This window comes from Strongylocentrotus purpuratus, unplaced genomic scaffold (genome assembly GCF_000002235.5).
Source record: "Strongylocentrotus purpuratus isolate Spur 01 unplaced genomic scaffold, Spur_5.0 spur5_scaffold_1, whole genome shotgun sequence".
NCBI classification, from domain to species: domain Eukaryota; kingdom Metazoa; phylum Echinodermata; class Echinoidea; order Camarodonta; family Strongylocentrotidae; genus Strongylocentrotus; species Strongylocentrotus purpuratus.
The window spans coordinates 19,060,175-19,075,099 of NW_022145594.1; the positions used below are offsets into that span (position 1 = coordinate 19,060,175).

At 36.9% G+C, this 14,925-nt stretch overlaps 2 protein-coding genes across 2 annotated transcripts; both read left to right on the forward strand.

Annotated features, from left to right (window-relative positions):
• Nucleotides 1-4,277: 4,277 nt before the first annotated feature.
• On the forward strand, nt 4,278-7,056 carry LOC115917941. Its single transcript, XM_011664188.2, has 2 exons — nt 4,278-4,528; nt 6,176-7,056. Exons 1-2 carry the CDS (start codon nt 4,312-4,314, stop codon nt 6,268-6,270), a joined length of 312 nt encoding a protein of 103 aa, XP_011662490.2. The 5' UTR covers nt 4,278-4,311; the 3' UTR covers nt 6,271-7,056.
• Nucleotides 7,057-9,905: 2,849 nt separating this feature from the next.
• Nucleotides 9,906-13,003, forward strand: LOC105437517. Its single transcript, XM_011664186.2, has 3 exons — nt 9,906-9,994; nt 10,656-10,903; nt 12,388-13,003. The coding sequence occupies exons 2-3, from the start codon at nt 10,687-10,689 to the stop codon at nt 12,480-12,482; spliced, it is 312 nt and encodes a 103-aa protein (XP_011662488.2). The 5' UTR covers nt 9,906-9,994; nt 10,656-10,686; the 3' UTR covers nt 12,483-13,003.
• Nucleotides 13,004-14,925: the final 1,922 nt, after the last annotated feature.

Here is a 14,925-nt window from a genome sequence, read left to right on the forward strand (position 1 = left end):
CCAATGACTTGTAAATATGTAATTTTTATATGATTGAAAATTTAATAAACACACAAATATAAAAAAAAAAGTTTAGAAAATAAGGGCACTTATATACGTAAGGAAGAGAACCCATTCAGACGGGAAAATGAGATGGCAGCCTTTCTGCTTATTCACATTTATACAAATCATTTTGTTGCAGTTTGATGTTAGTTCTTCATGATAAGCCAATTGCTCTTCTTCCGGTGGCTTCGTGAGTCCCTTAAATTATTTAGTGAAAACAAAGTACTCGAATGAAACGGAGTGTTTTGCACACTAACATATATATATTAAAGCTACATACACTTAACTAAAGGAAAGAAACCTTTAGAAAATGGACTGGATATTATTGAAAATATTATTCTAAACAAGAATGTACTACATGATTGTATTACTTTACGTTTCAATTTCACGAGAGAATTAGAACTCGAGAGGGGGAGCAGAGAAGAAGTGATGGAAATGAAAGAAGACTAATAGCATGAGAGGAAAGAAAAGAGCAAAGAAGACAATAAAACGGTGTAAACAGGAAAAGGAGGAGCATGGGAGAGAGAGAAAGAGAGAGAGAGAGAGATATAGCCTTGAGCTTTGGATCAGCTAATGAGTAATACATGAAACAGATTTTGAGCGGAGTAATTATCTTTCGCCGGAGAACTTGCGTAAGGAGCTATAATTTTATTTTTTATTTTTTTAAATCAAACATTATGGGGAATAGCAAAAAACGGTTGTCTTTTTTGCTCTTTTCTTTCCTCTCATGTTATTAGTCTTCTTTCATTGAGGTAATTTCAGGTCTTACATATTGATGAGCTGTTTGAAATTAACTAGGAGGTATGCGCGTATTGGGGAATGTGGCTTGCTGCTCTACTTAAAAAAAAAAACTTCCCATGACATGTAATGAGTGTTTAGTGTACATTATGTGGGACGTACAGTGATAGATGGAAAGTTATTTCAGTATATTCGAAATGACTTTTAGGCAACTGCTTTTTCCTCCCACATTATCATCATTCATTCATTTCATTTCATTTACATAATGTCATGAAATGCATTCAAAAAATGAAGAAAAAAAGAAAGAAACAAAAACAACCCGTGAAAAAAAAAATTGTCTGCGAAGCATTTGTCGTAGTACTAGTAGCATTTGTATTTAATGGGACACTTTTGGGCGGAACAAATGTCGTCGGAGCAAATGTCACCGGAGCAAGTGTCGCTTCATGCGGAGCAAATGTCGTCGGAGCAATTGTCGGCGGAGCAAATGTCGACGGAGCAATTGTCGTCGGAGCAATTGTCGGCGGAGCAAATGTCGTCGGAGCAATTGTCGGCGGAGCATATGTCACCGGAGCAATTGTCGCTTCAGGCGGAGCAAATGTCGGCGGAGCAATTGACGGCGGAGCAAATGTCGGCGGAGCAAATGTCGGCGGAGCAAATGTCGGCGGAGCAAGTGTCGCTTCAGGCGGAGCAAATGTCGGCGGAGAAAATGTCGGCGGAGCAATTGTCGCGTTTTGCGGAGCAATTGACGGCGGAGCAATTGTCGGCGGAGCAATTGTCGGAGGAGCAATTGTCGGCGGAGCATCTGTCGGCGGAGCAATTGTCGGCGGAGCAACTGTCGGCGGAGCAACTGTCGGCGGAGCACCTGTCGGCGGAGCATTTGACGTCGGAGCAAATGTCGCGGAGCAAATGTCGCGGAGCAATTGTCGCGTTTTGCGGAGTAAATGTCGGCGGAGCAATCGTCGGCGGAGCATGTGTCATGGAACCGTCAATGTGCTATCGTTAGGTGGATGGTTCCAAAACCTCGTAGTACAAATGACTTGTATTTATAATAAACTTTTCGGAATAACCTCTTAAAATAAATATTATATTCCTTCAAAAATCGATGGAAAAAATGTTGTGAGTGACTTGCTAGATGTGTCAAGGACAACAAAGTATTAACATTAAAAACATTTTTAATAACGTCATTTCTTGGGCTCTTTATTAGATAGCTTCACTCTTGACTGCATCCATTTTAGATTACTCTATGAAATATCGTTCCGCATCGATGAAATAGAACAAAACATTGCTGTCTTCCGCCTGCATCCATTATAAACTCAATGGGCATTTCTTTCTCCTCGGCTGACTCTGTCATTGGACCTGGCACCCGGAATGACCACTGCAAATATCAAAGCAATATCAGTTCATGCCTCCTTGCATTTCCAAGTACTACAACAGGAATCGCATGTCAAATCCTCCCCCTCTTTTTTCTTCCTCAAAATTCCCTGTTATTTTCAATGAGGTTTACTTTAATTGACCCCCAACCCCTTCCATTAGCACATGATCTTGTTACGTTCTGAGTAGTATCAAATATCTAATAACGGGTAGCCAAAGCCGTGAGCACAATCAAATTCATTACGATTTAATTACTGTCATGATGAGGGTTAAGTTCATTTCCGCATCATTACAATCAGCTATTCCAAAGCCTCCTCGCTCGTTGCTTTTTAATTCCAATGTGTCAAACGATTGCCACTTGAGGTCGGTTAACATTGATAGTCATTTCTAAATTTATTTTTGTTTTCCTGATATATAAGGTATAAATCCATTTTGCCGCTCATTCAATGTTGTTGCATTTTTCTTCTTTCTCTTGCTTAGCCTTTTTTTAATTCCTTTTTTGTCTTTCTGTTTTTTCGTTATCACTAACTTTATTAATATTTGTTTTCCAAATCCCGGTTCCATTTCAATGCTACTGAAGTCTGTTTGCAATGATAGTCATTAAACAAATATTGTTTTACATGAGATATCAAAAAATACCATGTGCTACATGTTAATCTTGTAAATATAGGGATTCATTTTATAACAACATTTTATAAAAACATTTTATAACAACCCTACATGTAATATATAATTAAATATTTTGTGCGTGTAAAAGTAGCATAGACTTTTATAAGCTACGAATGTATGAATAAACTAAATTAATCTTAAATCTTGATAGGTCTTATTTCGAATGGAATAGTGTCACCGGTTATGGTTCATCTGCAGTATCTATGTTTTAGAGAGACAGTCTAGCGTTGAACTTAACATACTCAACAACAAATAAACCTTTACTATCAATTACTGTAACTAAAGTTTCAATTTCAATATTTCTTCAAAGGAACTTCAAACACTACGGAAAGTAAACTAATAGTATTATTTATCAAATGATAATGACCCACATATATTGCGCCGTCATACTAGTCAACTTTACCGAGGCGCATTATGGAATTAAAAAAAGGTGAGAAAGGAGGAGAATTGTAACAAATTAGATAAAACTATCCATGTGAACGAGGTTTAGTGAGCCTAATTAGACTTCACAACCATGGTTATCATGATTGGTGACATATTCCGGGTGGTTTGGACCGAAGTTCATGGCTGGACAATGAGATATTGAAAGACATCAAGAAAACCACAATTTCTTTTGGAAACTTTATCAATCAGCGGGTTGCGCGTTCCGCAGAGGGGGTTGTTAATTGATATGATGGATATGTTGGTGTATGTACGCCTTTGTAATGACTCCGAGCAAATATCGTAATAAGGGGGAGGTCTTGGGCGGGGTCGTTGGACCTTAGCGGAAGGAGGCATAAAGATTTAGGAGAGTATATAAGGAGAAGATATTTGCTGAGAAATCATCATCACCATCTCAGCTTCTTCTACAGAGATTGCATCATTCCTCCTGATTCTCCTTGGTGAGTATACCTCAATGGTTGTCGAAGTATACCTGCGATATTCGTAAATTTTCTTGACTCTGCTAGTTTTATTCATAATTTAATTATAGACTTTTTGTTTTCTTAGAAAAAGAGTGACCAGAATTATTTTGCTTATTGTGCAGTCACTGATTTTTTTAAATTTCGTACCTTTCTATTCAAATATGGATTGGCCAAAATGTTTCACATCAGTGTTAACGGTGAAATAGATAAATGCAATCAAACCATATACAAATAATACATTTTATCTCGTAATCAAATGAAGTTCAATTTATAATCATCTCGCAATGTTTCAAAACAGCTCAGTGTTTTTCATGCTTTTTTCATACAATGTATAGCATTTGGAGTGCCCAGTTGAGAATTATTCATACTGCAAAGTCTTTGATATTTTGTTCTGCAGTATATGCTTCTTCTTCTCTCTCTCTCTCTCTCTCTGTATCCATGTCTTACTACCTATCTATCTAACTTTCTAACTATCTTCACTCTGCAAAATCTCAACAAATCATAAAACTTAACTAACTATCAGTTTCCATTTTGTTTTACTTCCATCCAGATTTCATTCCATCGTCGCCTTATCACCCAATCAATCAAAATGGCTTCCAAGATGCTGCTCGTGATTTTTGCCGTTGTCATGGCAACTGCCTTAGTAACCGCCGAAACGTTCGACGATCTAACGGATGCCGATCTGGATGAGATGCTGGACCTGATGTCGAAGAGGGCTGATTCAAACGATGCCAACGGTGGAATGGTGTTCGACGACGCCTATGCTGAAATGGCCAAACGGGGACTAGGACGTGGAAAGTTTATCCGTAAGTATATTAATTTTCACCGATACGCGTTTGGATTCTAACACAATTGCTCCTGTGCCAGTTGCTCCGCGGTATTTTCAATCATAGAAGAACCTGATTCCGCAACATTAGACCCTTAGCCCTCACCTCTAAAATGTAACATATTTTGCCATTTGCATCCTAATCATCACCATGTCCTTTGACGAATTAAAGCTCGAAGATTTTGCCGCCAGCGCAAAATATCGAATTACCGTAACTGAGAAAAAAATAAATTGCTCGCAATAGACGGTCAGAGACATAACGTGCGAAGAAACATTTAACAGGAAATTAACCTTTCAACTACGAAGCATTAAAATGACATAAAGAATAAAACAATGTTTAATTTGATTTAAAAAGCATTGCTGTATGCCAAATATTATCGTCTTACAAGTAAAATGAAGAAACCCTACTTCGCCGTATTCACGACGTCGCCTACTCCCCAAGGAAGCTGCAGTTTGTCGAAACTTCCCTTCAAAACTTCCGGGTTGTGACGTTTTGCAGGGAGAACTGATAAAGCGCGCGGCGCACGCTTTATATGCAATACACGTCGAACACGGTGTACCTCCAAGTGTTTGGTTGTAATAATTGTTCCTCGAAAACCAAAAGGAAATCGTTTCCAGACCAACACAATCGCAATGAAATATTCAAGCTATAGGTAGACGCTCTGAAAGTAGATAACATTCTGGACAAAAGGTACAAGTACCGTAGTACGATACGAAAAACGATGTGATCTGCAGTGATCAGTTTACAGTTTACAGAAGAGAAACATATGCACGTGATAGCGGTCGAATCCATGCGATACGTCACAGAACGGGCCGTGTGCAAACCCAATGGCTGCGCTCTCATAGAGACGAAGGATTCTGAAGAAGAGTTTCGCCTCCCTTTTTTTCTTCAAATTTATAATATTTGATATTTTCAGATAATGTTTTAAATGGCCTACAAACTGAATTAACATATGGGTTGAGATTAATTTTCCTTTAAAGAAGGAGATAGGGAAACTTATTTGGGCATTATTGGAATGAAAAACGAGAAAATAATTATGTAGATGCTGATATATACGTACTCGTACATTCTAGTTAGTATATAATGGCATTTTAATTAGATGGGATGGGGGCTAATGTGAAAAAATTGAAATGTTTCAAAAAGGTGTAACAAAGCTTTGTTGTATTGGACTTTTGGGCAAAATTTCATAAATATTACGTAAGACGATCAGGTTTAAAGGGGGTGCAAGTGATAAAGGCCTAAATGTAAAACACCCCAACAAATTACGTGTCATCTAATGGCCTTGATAACTTTTGTCCATGCGGACAAGGAATTATTCCATCATTCTGGACTATTTCTTCGTTTATGGACTGTGAAAAATACAGAAAATGCTACTTAATCCTTGTTTTATTGAGCCCTTTCTAAACCATAAAGTCAGAAATCAATTTGGGGCATTGCCCCAAATTGTAAATAATCACGTGACTGAAATCATAGTACCATATACTAGCAATTTGAATATCTTTCATTGATGCCTAATGAAATAAAAGTTATTGAGATTGTGTATGTTGTTATTTGAAAACTCCTATTTGTCAGATGGAGGTGGTTTCTAAATTATTTATTCCTTTGTTTCACCATTTCATGTGACAGGTTGTGTACATCCCCTGAACGGCTTCCAATGCGTTTGTGACAAGCGACAACGCAAGACCAGCCCCAAGTACTACAGGGTCTGCGGATACGAGTAAGACACCAATCGTCGAACCGAACCCAACACCCGAATGGACCGGTATCCAATACACACGTCAAAGGTCAAACTTCGGAAAGAATCATCGCCTGACTCCAGCAGCGTATAGTTGAACGCAAATTATATTGGGTCATTGCACTTTTTGCCAGTGATCGGAATGATTCAATCGCTATGTTAGACATCCAATAGGAATCGCTAACATCTAATTTTGCTTTCAAAGGGTGTTTCGTATTTGATTTGTTCAACTATACGATTTGGCCCTGTCACTTTAATGTACATGTGGTTTTTAGCATTTTTTCACGTGCTAAATGTTGACATGCCACGTGGATCTCATGTGCGCTTACATGTTATTCGTTTAAGTAACCTGTCGAAGTAAAAGTTTTTTTTTTTGCCGTGATACCTCTTTTGTTTCATGAGGGTTTTTTATATACTTTTTATACACCATTTGTTTAAATATCAATCTTAGATAATGAAGAAGATTTTAGTTAAAGCTAATAAGTAATGCATAAATAAATGCAATCGGAATTTAAAATTGTCTACATCTAGAATCATGTAGCCGTAGAATAATAAGATCAAATTATAAAAATAATTACTGTTTAATTTTTAAATAATCTGAATCAATAAATTAGTCTACTGTAGATGGCATACGTAGCGTATATTTGTAGAAGCATTAGATTTTATCATGGACAACGCAAACAATTTAAATGTATGTTCGTTTTGATAATCATCGGAATATTCCTATTTTGGTAACGCTGCAACTTCTAAATAAAGAAGGTTAAATTTAAAACCTTATGATGTCATTGCTTTCTTTATCATTCCTTAAACTGCAGGTGAAAAGTGATGTATGAAAGATGTACTTGGTAATGCATTTTTCGAGAGAAAATAAGTGGAACTTGGATTTTATAAAAAATAAGTAAAAAGCCAGTAGAGAGAGGGGGAAAGAGAGGCGGGGAGTGCGTAGAAGAAAGAAAAGTACCTGCATAGATTGGGACGGGAATAGAGAGCAAACAAAAAAGAGAGAGGTGGAGAGATAGAGAAGAGAGAAAAAGAGAGTAACGGAAAGGAGGGGGAGGCAGAGGAATGTGGAGATAAGAGAGAGAGAGAAAGAGAGAGAGAGAGAAAGAGAGAGAGAGAGAGGTTACGTAAATGAGAGATTAACATAACATAACTTGAGAGCTATAGAGAGGGCTAGCTATGCTTTGGGGGTTTTCGCCTCGCATTCTGTTATTATTCATTTTATTTACTGTAAGATGTTTTAAGCTGCATGATTGAGTCAATTTGCTCTCGAAGGTGGATGCTTCCAAAACCTCATAGTACAAAATGACTTGTATTTTATTTACATAATAAACCTTTCGGAATAACCTCTTAACAGATTCCTTCAATAATCGATCGAAAGAATAGTATTCAATGTTATGTTGTGAGTGACTTGCTAGATGTGTCAAGGGCAACATAGTATTAACATTAAAAAACATTTTTAATAATATCATTTATTTGGGTCTTTATTAAATTGCTTCACCCCTCCTTGCATCCATTTTGAAATTACTCTATGAAACATCGTTCTGCATGGATAAAATAGTTCAGTTCAGTATAGTTCAGTTTATTGAATTCCATCTTTAAAAACATGTTTGCAAAGTAACAACGTGCAATTTCATGAAGAATATAATAATTGGGATAACATATACATGCGAAATTAATTAATACAAAACGAAATAAGGCACAGCTGTAAAAAAAAAAAAAAAAAAAAAAAAAGTTTTGTTTGGACATCTTCCTATCAAATTACATATAATAAATGTAGTAAGAAAACAAGTAGCAAGTAAAATTTCGGATATTATCATTCAGAAATTGCATAACAACCGGCACAAACCCAGAACATGAAATACAACATGGTAGGATGAAAAAGTCTGAAGATAGCAAAGGTGAAATGTGAGGGAAAGAAAGAAAGAGAGAGAGAGAGAGAGAGAGAGAGATAACAAGCTGGAGCAATACATTCAGTGAGAGTCATGCGCAATCAAGAAACTTTTGAGATTACGTTTAAAACTGTTGTAAAATGAGATTGAAGTTATATTAGTTGGAAGAAAGTTCCAAATTTCCTAAAATAGAACAAAACATTGCTGTCTTCCGCCTTCATCCATCATAAAGTCAATGGGCATTTCTCTTTCCTCGGATGACTCCGCCTTTGGAACCGGACCCTGGCGCCCAGAATGACCACTACAAATATAAAAGCAATATCATTTCATGCCTCCTTGCATTTCCAAGTACTACAACAGTAATCGCTGGTCAAATCATCTCTTTCTTTTTTCTTTTTCAAAATCCTCTTTTATTTTCATAGAGGTTGACTCTAATTGACCCCAGCCCCCTCCTTTAGCACATGTTCTTGTTACGATCTGTGTAGTATCAAATATCTAATAACGGGTAGCCAAATCTGCCAGCACAATCAAAGTCATTACGATTTAATTACTGTCATGATTAGGGTTTAGTTCATTTCCGCATCATTACAATCAGCTATTCCAAAGCCTCCTCGCTCGTTGCTTTCTAATTCCAATGTGTCAAACGGTTACCACTTGAGGTCGGTTAACATTGAAAGTCTAAATTTATTGTTGTTTCCTGAGATTTAAAGTATAAATCCCTTCTAACGCTCATGCAATCTTGTTTCGTTTGGTTTTTCTCTTTGTTTTGCCTTTGTTTCTTCCTTGCCTTTTGTTTTCTTGCTGTTTTTTCGTTATCATTAACTTTCTTTAATACTTGTTTTCTAAATCCTTAGCCATTTCAATGCTATTCAAGGTCAGTATATGATGATAGACAATGAAAAAAAAATATATTTCATGATAAATTTATAAATTTTGTAAACTATATGTTACTCTTGTAAATATCAGGATTCATTTTATAACAACAATACAATGTGGATTATTAATGTACCATGAAATTTAATATTTGTTTTAATACATAACATGTAAAAATATCACACACATGCATGATTTTCGTATGTATAGATAAAGTTTATGATCCTCTAATCTTTTATCTTGAAAGGTCTTATTTCTAAGGATTCAGTGCCAACGAGTATGGTTCATCTGCAGCATTTTATGTTTTAGAGAGACAGTCTACAACGGCCAAGCATGTACTATTAATTACTGTTACTCCAGGTTACATTTCAATCATTCTTGAATGGAACTTCAAACACTACGCAAAGTAAACTAATAGTAACATTTATAAAATGATAACCTAAATATATTGCACCGTCATAATAAAACTATTCCAAGGCGCATTGTGAAATTAAGAAAAGTAAGAAAGGAGAAGAATTGTAACAAATTAGATAAAAGTATCAGTGTGAACAAGGTAAGTGAGTTTAATTAGACTTCACAACCATGGTTATCATGCTTGGTGACATATTCCGGGTGGTTTGGACCGAAGATGACGGCTGGACAATGAGATATTGAATGACATCAAGAAAACCACAATTTCTTTTGGAAACTTCATCAATCAGAGGGACTGCGCGTTCCCCAGAGGGGCTTGCTAATTGGTCTGATGGATATGTTGGTGTATATACGCCTTTATAATGACTTCGAGCAAATATCGTAATAAGGGGGAAGTCTAGGGCGGGGTCGTTGGACCATGGCGAAAGGAGGCATAAAGATGTAGGAAAGTATATAAGGAGAAGATGTTTGCTGAGAAATCATCATAACCATCTCAGCTTGCAGAGATTGCATCATTCCTCCTGATTCTCTTTGGTGAGTATACCTCAATGGTTGCCGAAGTAGACCTGCGATATTCGCAAATTTACTTGATTCTTGCTATTGTATTTATATATAAACTTGTTGTTATCTTAGGCAAAGAACGAGAAGAGTGATTATGCTTATTGTGCAGTCACCGAATTTGTTTAATTTCGTACTTTTCTATTCAAATATGGATTGGAAATAATGTATCACATCAATTTTATCGTTCTTGGTATTGTATCATTAAAATACGTTCCTTAATTAGAGTAATGCAATCAAACCATATACAAATATCTTATTTATTTCCAAATGTTACTACTCAATCGCGACTCATTGTAGAATGTGTGCTGACTAATACTTTTATCTTGTGATCAAAGGAAGTTCAATGTTTAATCATCTCGCAATGTCTCAAGACAGCTCTGTGTTTTCCTCCTTTTTCCTTATAGTGTACAGCATTTGAAGTGCCAAGTTGAGAGTTATTTATAGTGCCCATTCTTGGATATTTCTTTCTGCAGTATATGCTTTTTTTTTTCACTCTCTCTCTCTCTCTCTCTCCTTGTCTCCATGTCTAGCTAAATATTTTTCTATCTGTCTGTCTATCTTCAATCTGCAAAATCTCAACAAATCATACAACTGAACTGACTATCAATTTCCATCTACTTTTATTTCCATCCAGATTTCATTCAATCGTCGCCTTACCAATCAAAATGGCTTCCAAGATGCTGCTCGTGATTTTTGCCGTCGTCATGGTAACTGCCTTAGCAACCGCCGAAACGTTCGACGATCTAACGAATGCCGATCTGGATGAGATGCTGGCCGTGATGTCGAAGAGGGCTGATTCAAACGATGCCAAGGGCGGAATGATGTTCGACGATGCCTATGCTGAAATGGCCAAACGAGGACTAGGACGTGGAAAGTTTATCCGTAAGTATATTAATTTTCACCGATACGCGTTTGGATTCTACCACAAATGCTCCTGCGCCATTTGCTCCGCGGTATTTTCAATCCTAGAAAAATCTGATTCTGACAGTCAAACTTGCCGCAACACTTTACCTCTAGTCCTTACCTCTAAAACCTAACCTATGTTGCCATTTGCATCTTAACCATCACCCTATACTTTGACGAAATAAAGCGCTGACCTTTCGGATTATCGTAACTGAGAACAAATAAAATGCTCGCAATAGACGGTCAGAGCCATAACGTGCGAAGAAACATTTAAAAGGAAATTTACCTCTCAACTACGAAGCATTATCATGACATAAAGAATAAAGCACCGACTGATTTGATTTAAAAAGCATTGCTGAGTGCCAAATAATATCAAGAACAATAACAATAAAGAGCAATGAAGAGACCCTACTTCGCCATATTTACGACGTTGCGTCGTCTGCTCCCCCAAAAAGTTGCCAGATTGTAGAAATTTCACTTAAAAGCTTCCGGGTTGTGGCCTTTTTGCAAGGAAAACTTATTTGGCGCGCGCGTTATATACAATGCATGTCAAACATGGTGTACTGTCAAGTGTTTGATTGTATTAATTTTTCCTCGAAAACCAAGGGGAAATCATTTCATCGGTTTCCAGACCAACACAATCGCAATGAAATATTCAAGCTACAGGTAGCAGCTCTTAAGGTGAAAAAAATGTCTTGACAAAAAGTAAAAATACGACAGGAAAAACTATGTGATCTGCAGTGATCATTTTACAGTTTAAAGCAGGAAAATGTACGTACGCAATACCGGTCGAATCCATGCGAAACGTCACGGAACGGGCCGTGTGCAAACACAACGGCTTTGTTCTCAGAGCCACAATTGAGAGACGAAGAATTCTGAAGAAGACTTTCGCCCCCCTTTTACCAAATGTATGATATTTAATATTTCTTAGATAATGTTTTAAATGGCCTACAAACTGAATTAACATGTAGTTTGAAGTTAATTCCTCTCCCAGGAAGGAGATGTGGAAACGAATTGAAGCATTATTGGAAAGAAAACCGAGAAAATGTACGTAGATACTGATATAAACGTACTAATGAAATATATTTGATAGATAATGGCATAGACCTATACCAAAGCCTTCTTGTATTGAACTTTTGGTCAAAATTCCATTTACTTCAGATATACACGATCAGGTTTAAAAGGGGTGCAAGTAATATAGGCATTGGTGTAAATACACCCACAAATTACGTGTCGTCTGATTGCCTTCACTGTTTTCTTCCATGCCCCATATTGTAGCTAAGCACGTGACTTAATAATATAATGAATACCCTACTCGCAATTTGAATATCTTGTATTGATGCCAAATCAGATATCAGTTATTGAAATGGGACATTTTGTATCTAATTTGAATACCCCCATCTTGTCAGGTGGAACTGTTTTCTGAATTATTCATATCTTGGTTTCACTATTTCATGTTGCAGGCTGTGTACATCCCCTGAACGGCTTCCAATGCATCTGTGACAGGCGACAACGCAAGACCAGCCCCAAGTACTACAGGGTCTGCGGATACGAGTAAGACACCAATCGTCGAACCGAACCCGACACCTGAATGGACCGGTATCCGAGTACACACGTCAAAGGTGAAACTCCGGAAAGAATTATCGACCGACTCCAGCAGCGTAGTTGAACGCATATTATATTGGGTCATCGCACTTTTTGTCAGTGATCGGAATGATTAAATCGCTATCGATAACATCTAATTTTTGCTTTCAAACTCAAAGGGTGTTTCGTATTTGATTTGTTCAACTATTCGATTTGGCTCTGTCACTTTAATGTACATGTGATTTCTAGCATTATTTCACGTGCTATACGTTGACATACCACGTGAAGTTCATGTGCGTTTACATGTTATTCGTTTATGTAACATGTCGAAGTAAAAGCATTATTTTTTGACCGTGATACCTCTTTTGTTTGATAACGGTTTTTGTTATATACTTTTTATACACCATTTGTTTAAAGGTAGAGACCAGTATTGGAAACGCCCCAATTTCAAAAAATGAAATAGAAGCTCTTTATTACCGATCACGTGAAAGAATATGTTTTGACTAATTCATGATGATACAAATTTTGCCGGGAAACCGCCTACTAATTGATATATTTTGGTAGATTAGTTTATCTGTTTGACTGTAGAGAGATAAACGCACGTGTCGCGCACGTGTGCGTAGTCCCATATACATCTTTCTGTGTACAGTGCTTGCAACTTTACCGAGACTGGCTCAAATTTCTTATCATTTTGATGATTCGAGAGCCTTGCAGTACACACCAATACTTATATGCTAGATGATCAACCTTTTCTGATCGATTCCACAACGTTTCTTTCAGCATGACCATAACTGGTCTTTATCTTTAAATATCAATCTTAGATAATGAAGAAGATTTTAGTTAAAGCTATTAAGTAATGCATAAACAAATGCAATCAGAATTTAGAATTGTCTATGTCTAGAATCATTTAGCCGTAGAATAGTAAGATCAAATGAAACAAATAATTACTGTTTAAGTTTTAATAATCTGAATCAATAAATTAGTGTACTGTAGAAAGCATACGTAGCCTAGATTTGTAGAATCATTTGATTTTATTATCGACAACGCACAATTGTTAAATGTATGTTCGTTTTGATAACCATCGGAATATTCCTATTTTGGTAAGGCTGCAACTTCTAAATAAAGAAGGTTACCTTTCAGATCGTATGCTGTCATTGCTTTCTTTATCATTCCTTAAACTGCAGGTGAAAAGTGGTGTGTGAAAGATGTAGTTGGTGATGCATTTTTGGAGAGAAAATAAGTGGAGCTTGGATTTTTAAAAAAATAATTTAAAAGCCAGTAGAGAGAGGAGAAAAGGGAGGTAGGAAGTGCGAGAAAGAAAGAGGAGACATGCACAATTGGAACGAGAATTGAAAGCTAAAAATAGAGAGAGAAGTGAAATATAGAGAAGGAAGATAAGGAGAGTGATAGAGAGGAGGGGAAATAGAGAAATGCGGAGATAAGAGAGTGAGATAGCGAAAGAGAGAATGGGGGGGGGGGTAACGTAGAAGTAGAAGAGAGATGAAAATAATATAACATGAGAGCTAATGGGAGGGATAGCGATTGATTGTTACGGAATGTTTTGATTGCAAAATATAATTTATATATATAATTATTTGTTTACCACTTGTGAGATAAACCACCCTTTTCATTACTAGTGTTGTTTATATTATGGGTCCACAATACAGGTTAAACAGTGTGATTAATATTTGCATTAATGATTCCTTTCATGGCTTTTATTAACCTTTATTAAGCATCATGAGCCCTCATTCTTCTATATTGCAACAAAGAAATTAGACAGCGAATGTCTACATCACCAAGCGACACACAGTGTAGGATTATAGCGTTACCTAGCTAAAAATGAAACACATGCCAAAATATGGTTACACGTATTAAATCTACATTTCCATTGAAATGGAATTAGGAAATTGGTTCTTTTTCCCCAACACATGACGAATTTGTTATAACCAGTTACGCGCACACACTCACGCACATATACACACGCACACTGGGCAAAAACCCATAAAATGGGATGGGCTCGCATTGTTCGTACTGATTAATGTACCTTAAAGGGATGCTTTATTACTCCTGTTCTCTATTTGCCATGCGGAAAAGAAAGAAGAAAATAATAACATTTGAAGGTGCTTGGTGTCCTTCTGCTCCATTTGAACCTTTATTTATTTCAATGTATATTAAAAGTCTTGTTTTCAGTGATTTAGGGGAAGGGCAATGTCAAATTTAATTTTGAAGACCTAATTTTGGGAGGAGGCATTTAATAGTGTCGTTCACCCCCCCCCCACCCGTCACGCACGTACACACACATAAACACACACACACACACGCACACACGCACACGCGAACACAAACACAAGCACATACATACACAAACCTACAGGCCCACCCCACAAACGTAAATATATATTCTTGTGAAAGCGCGT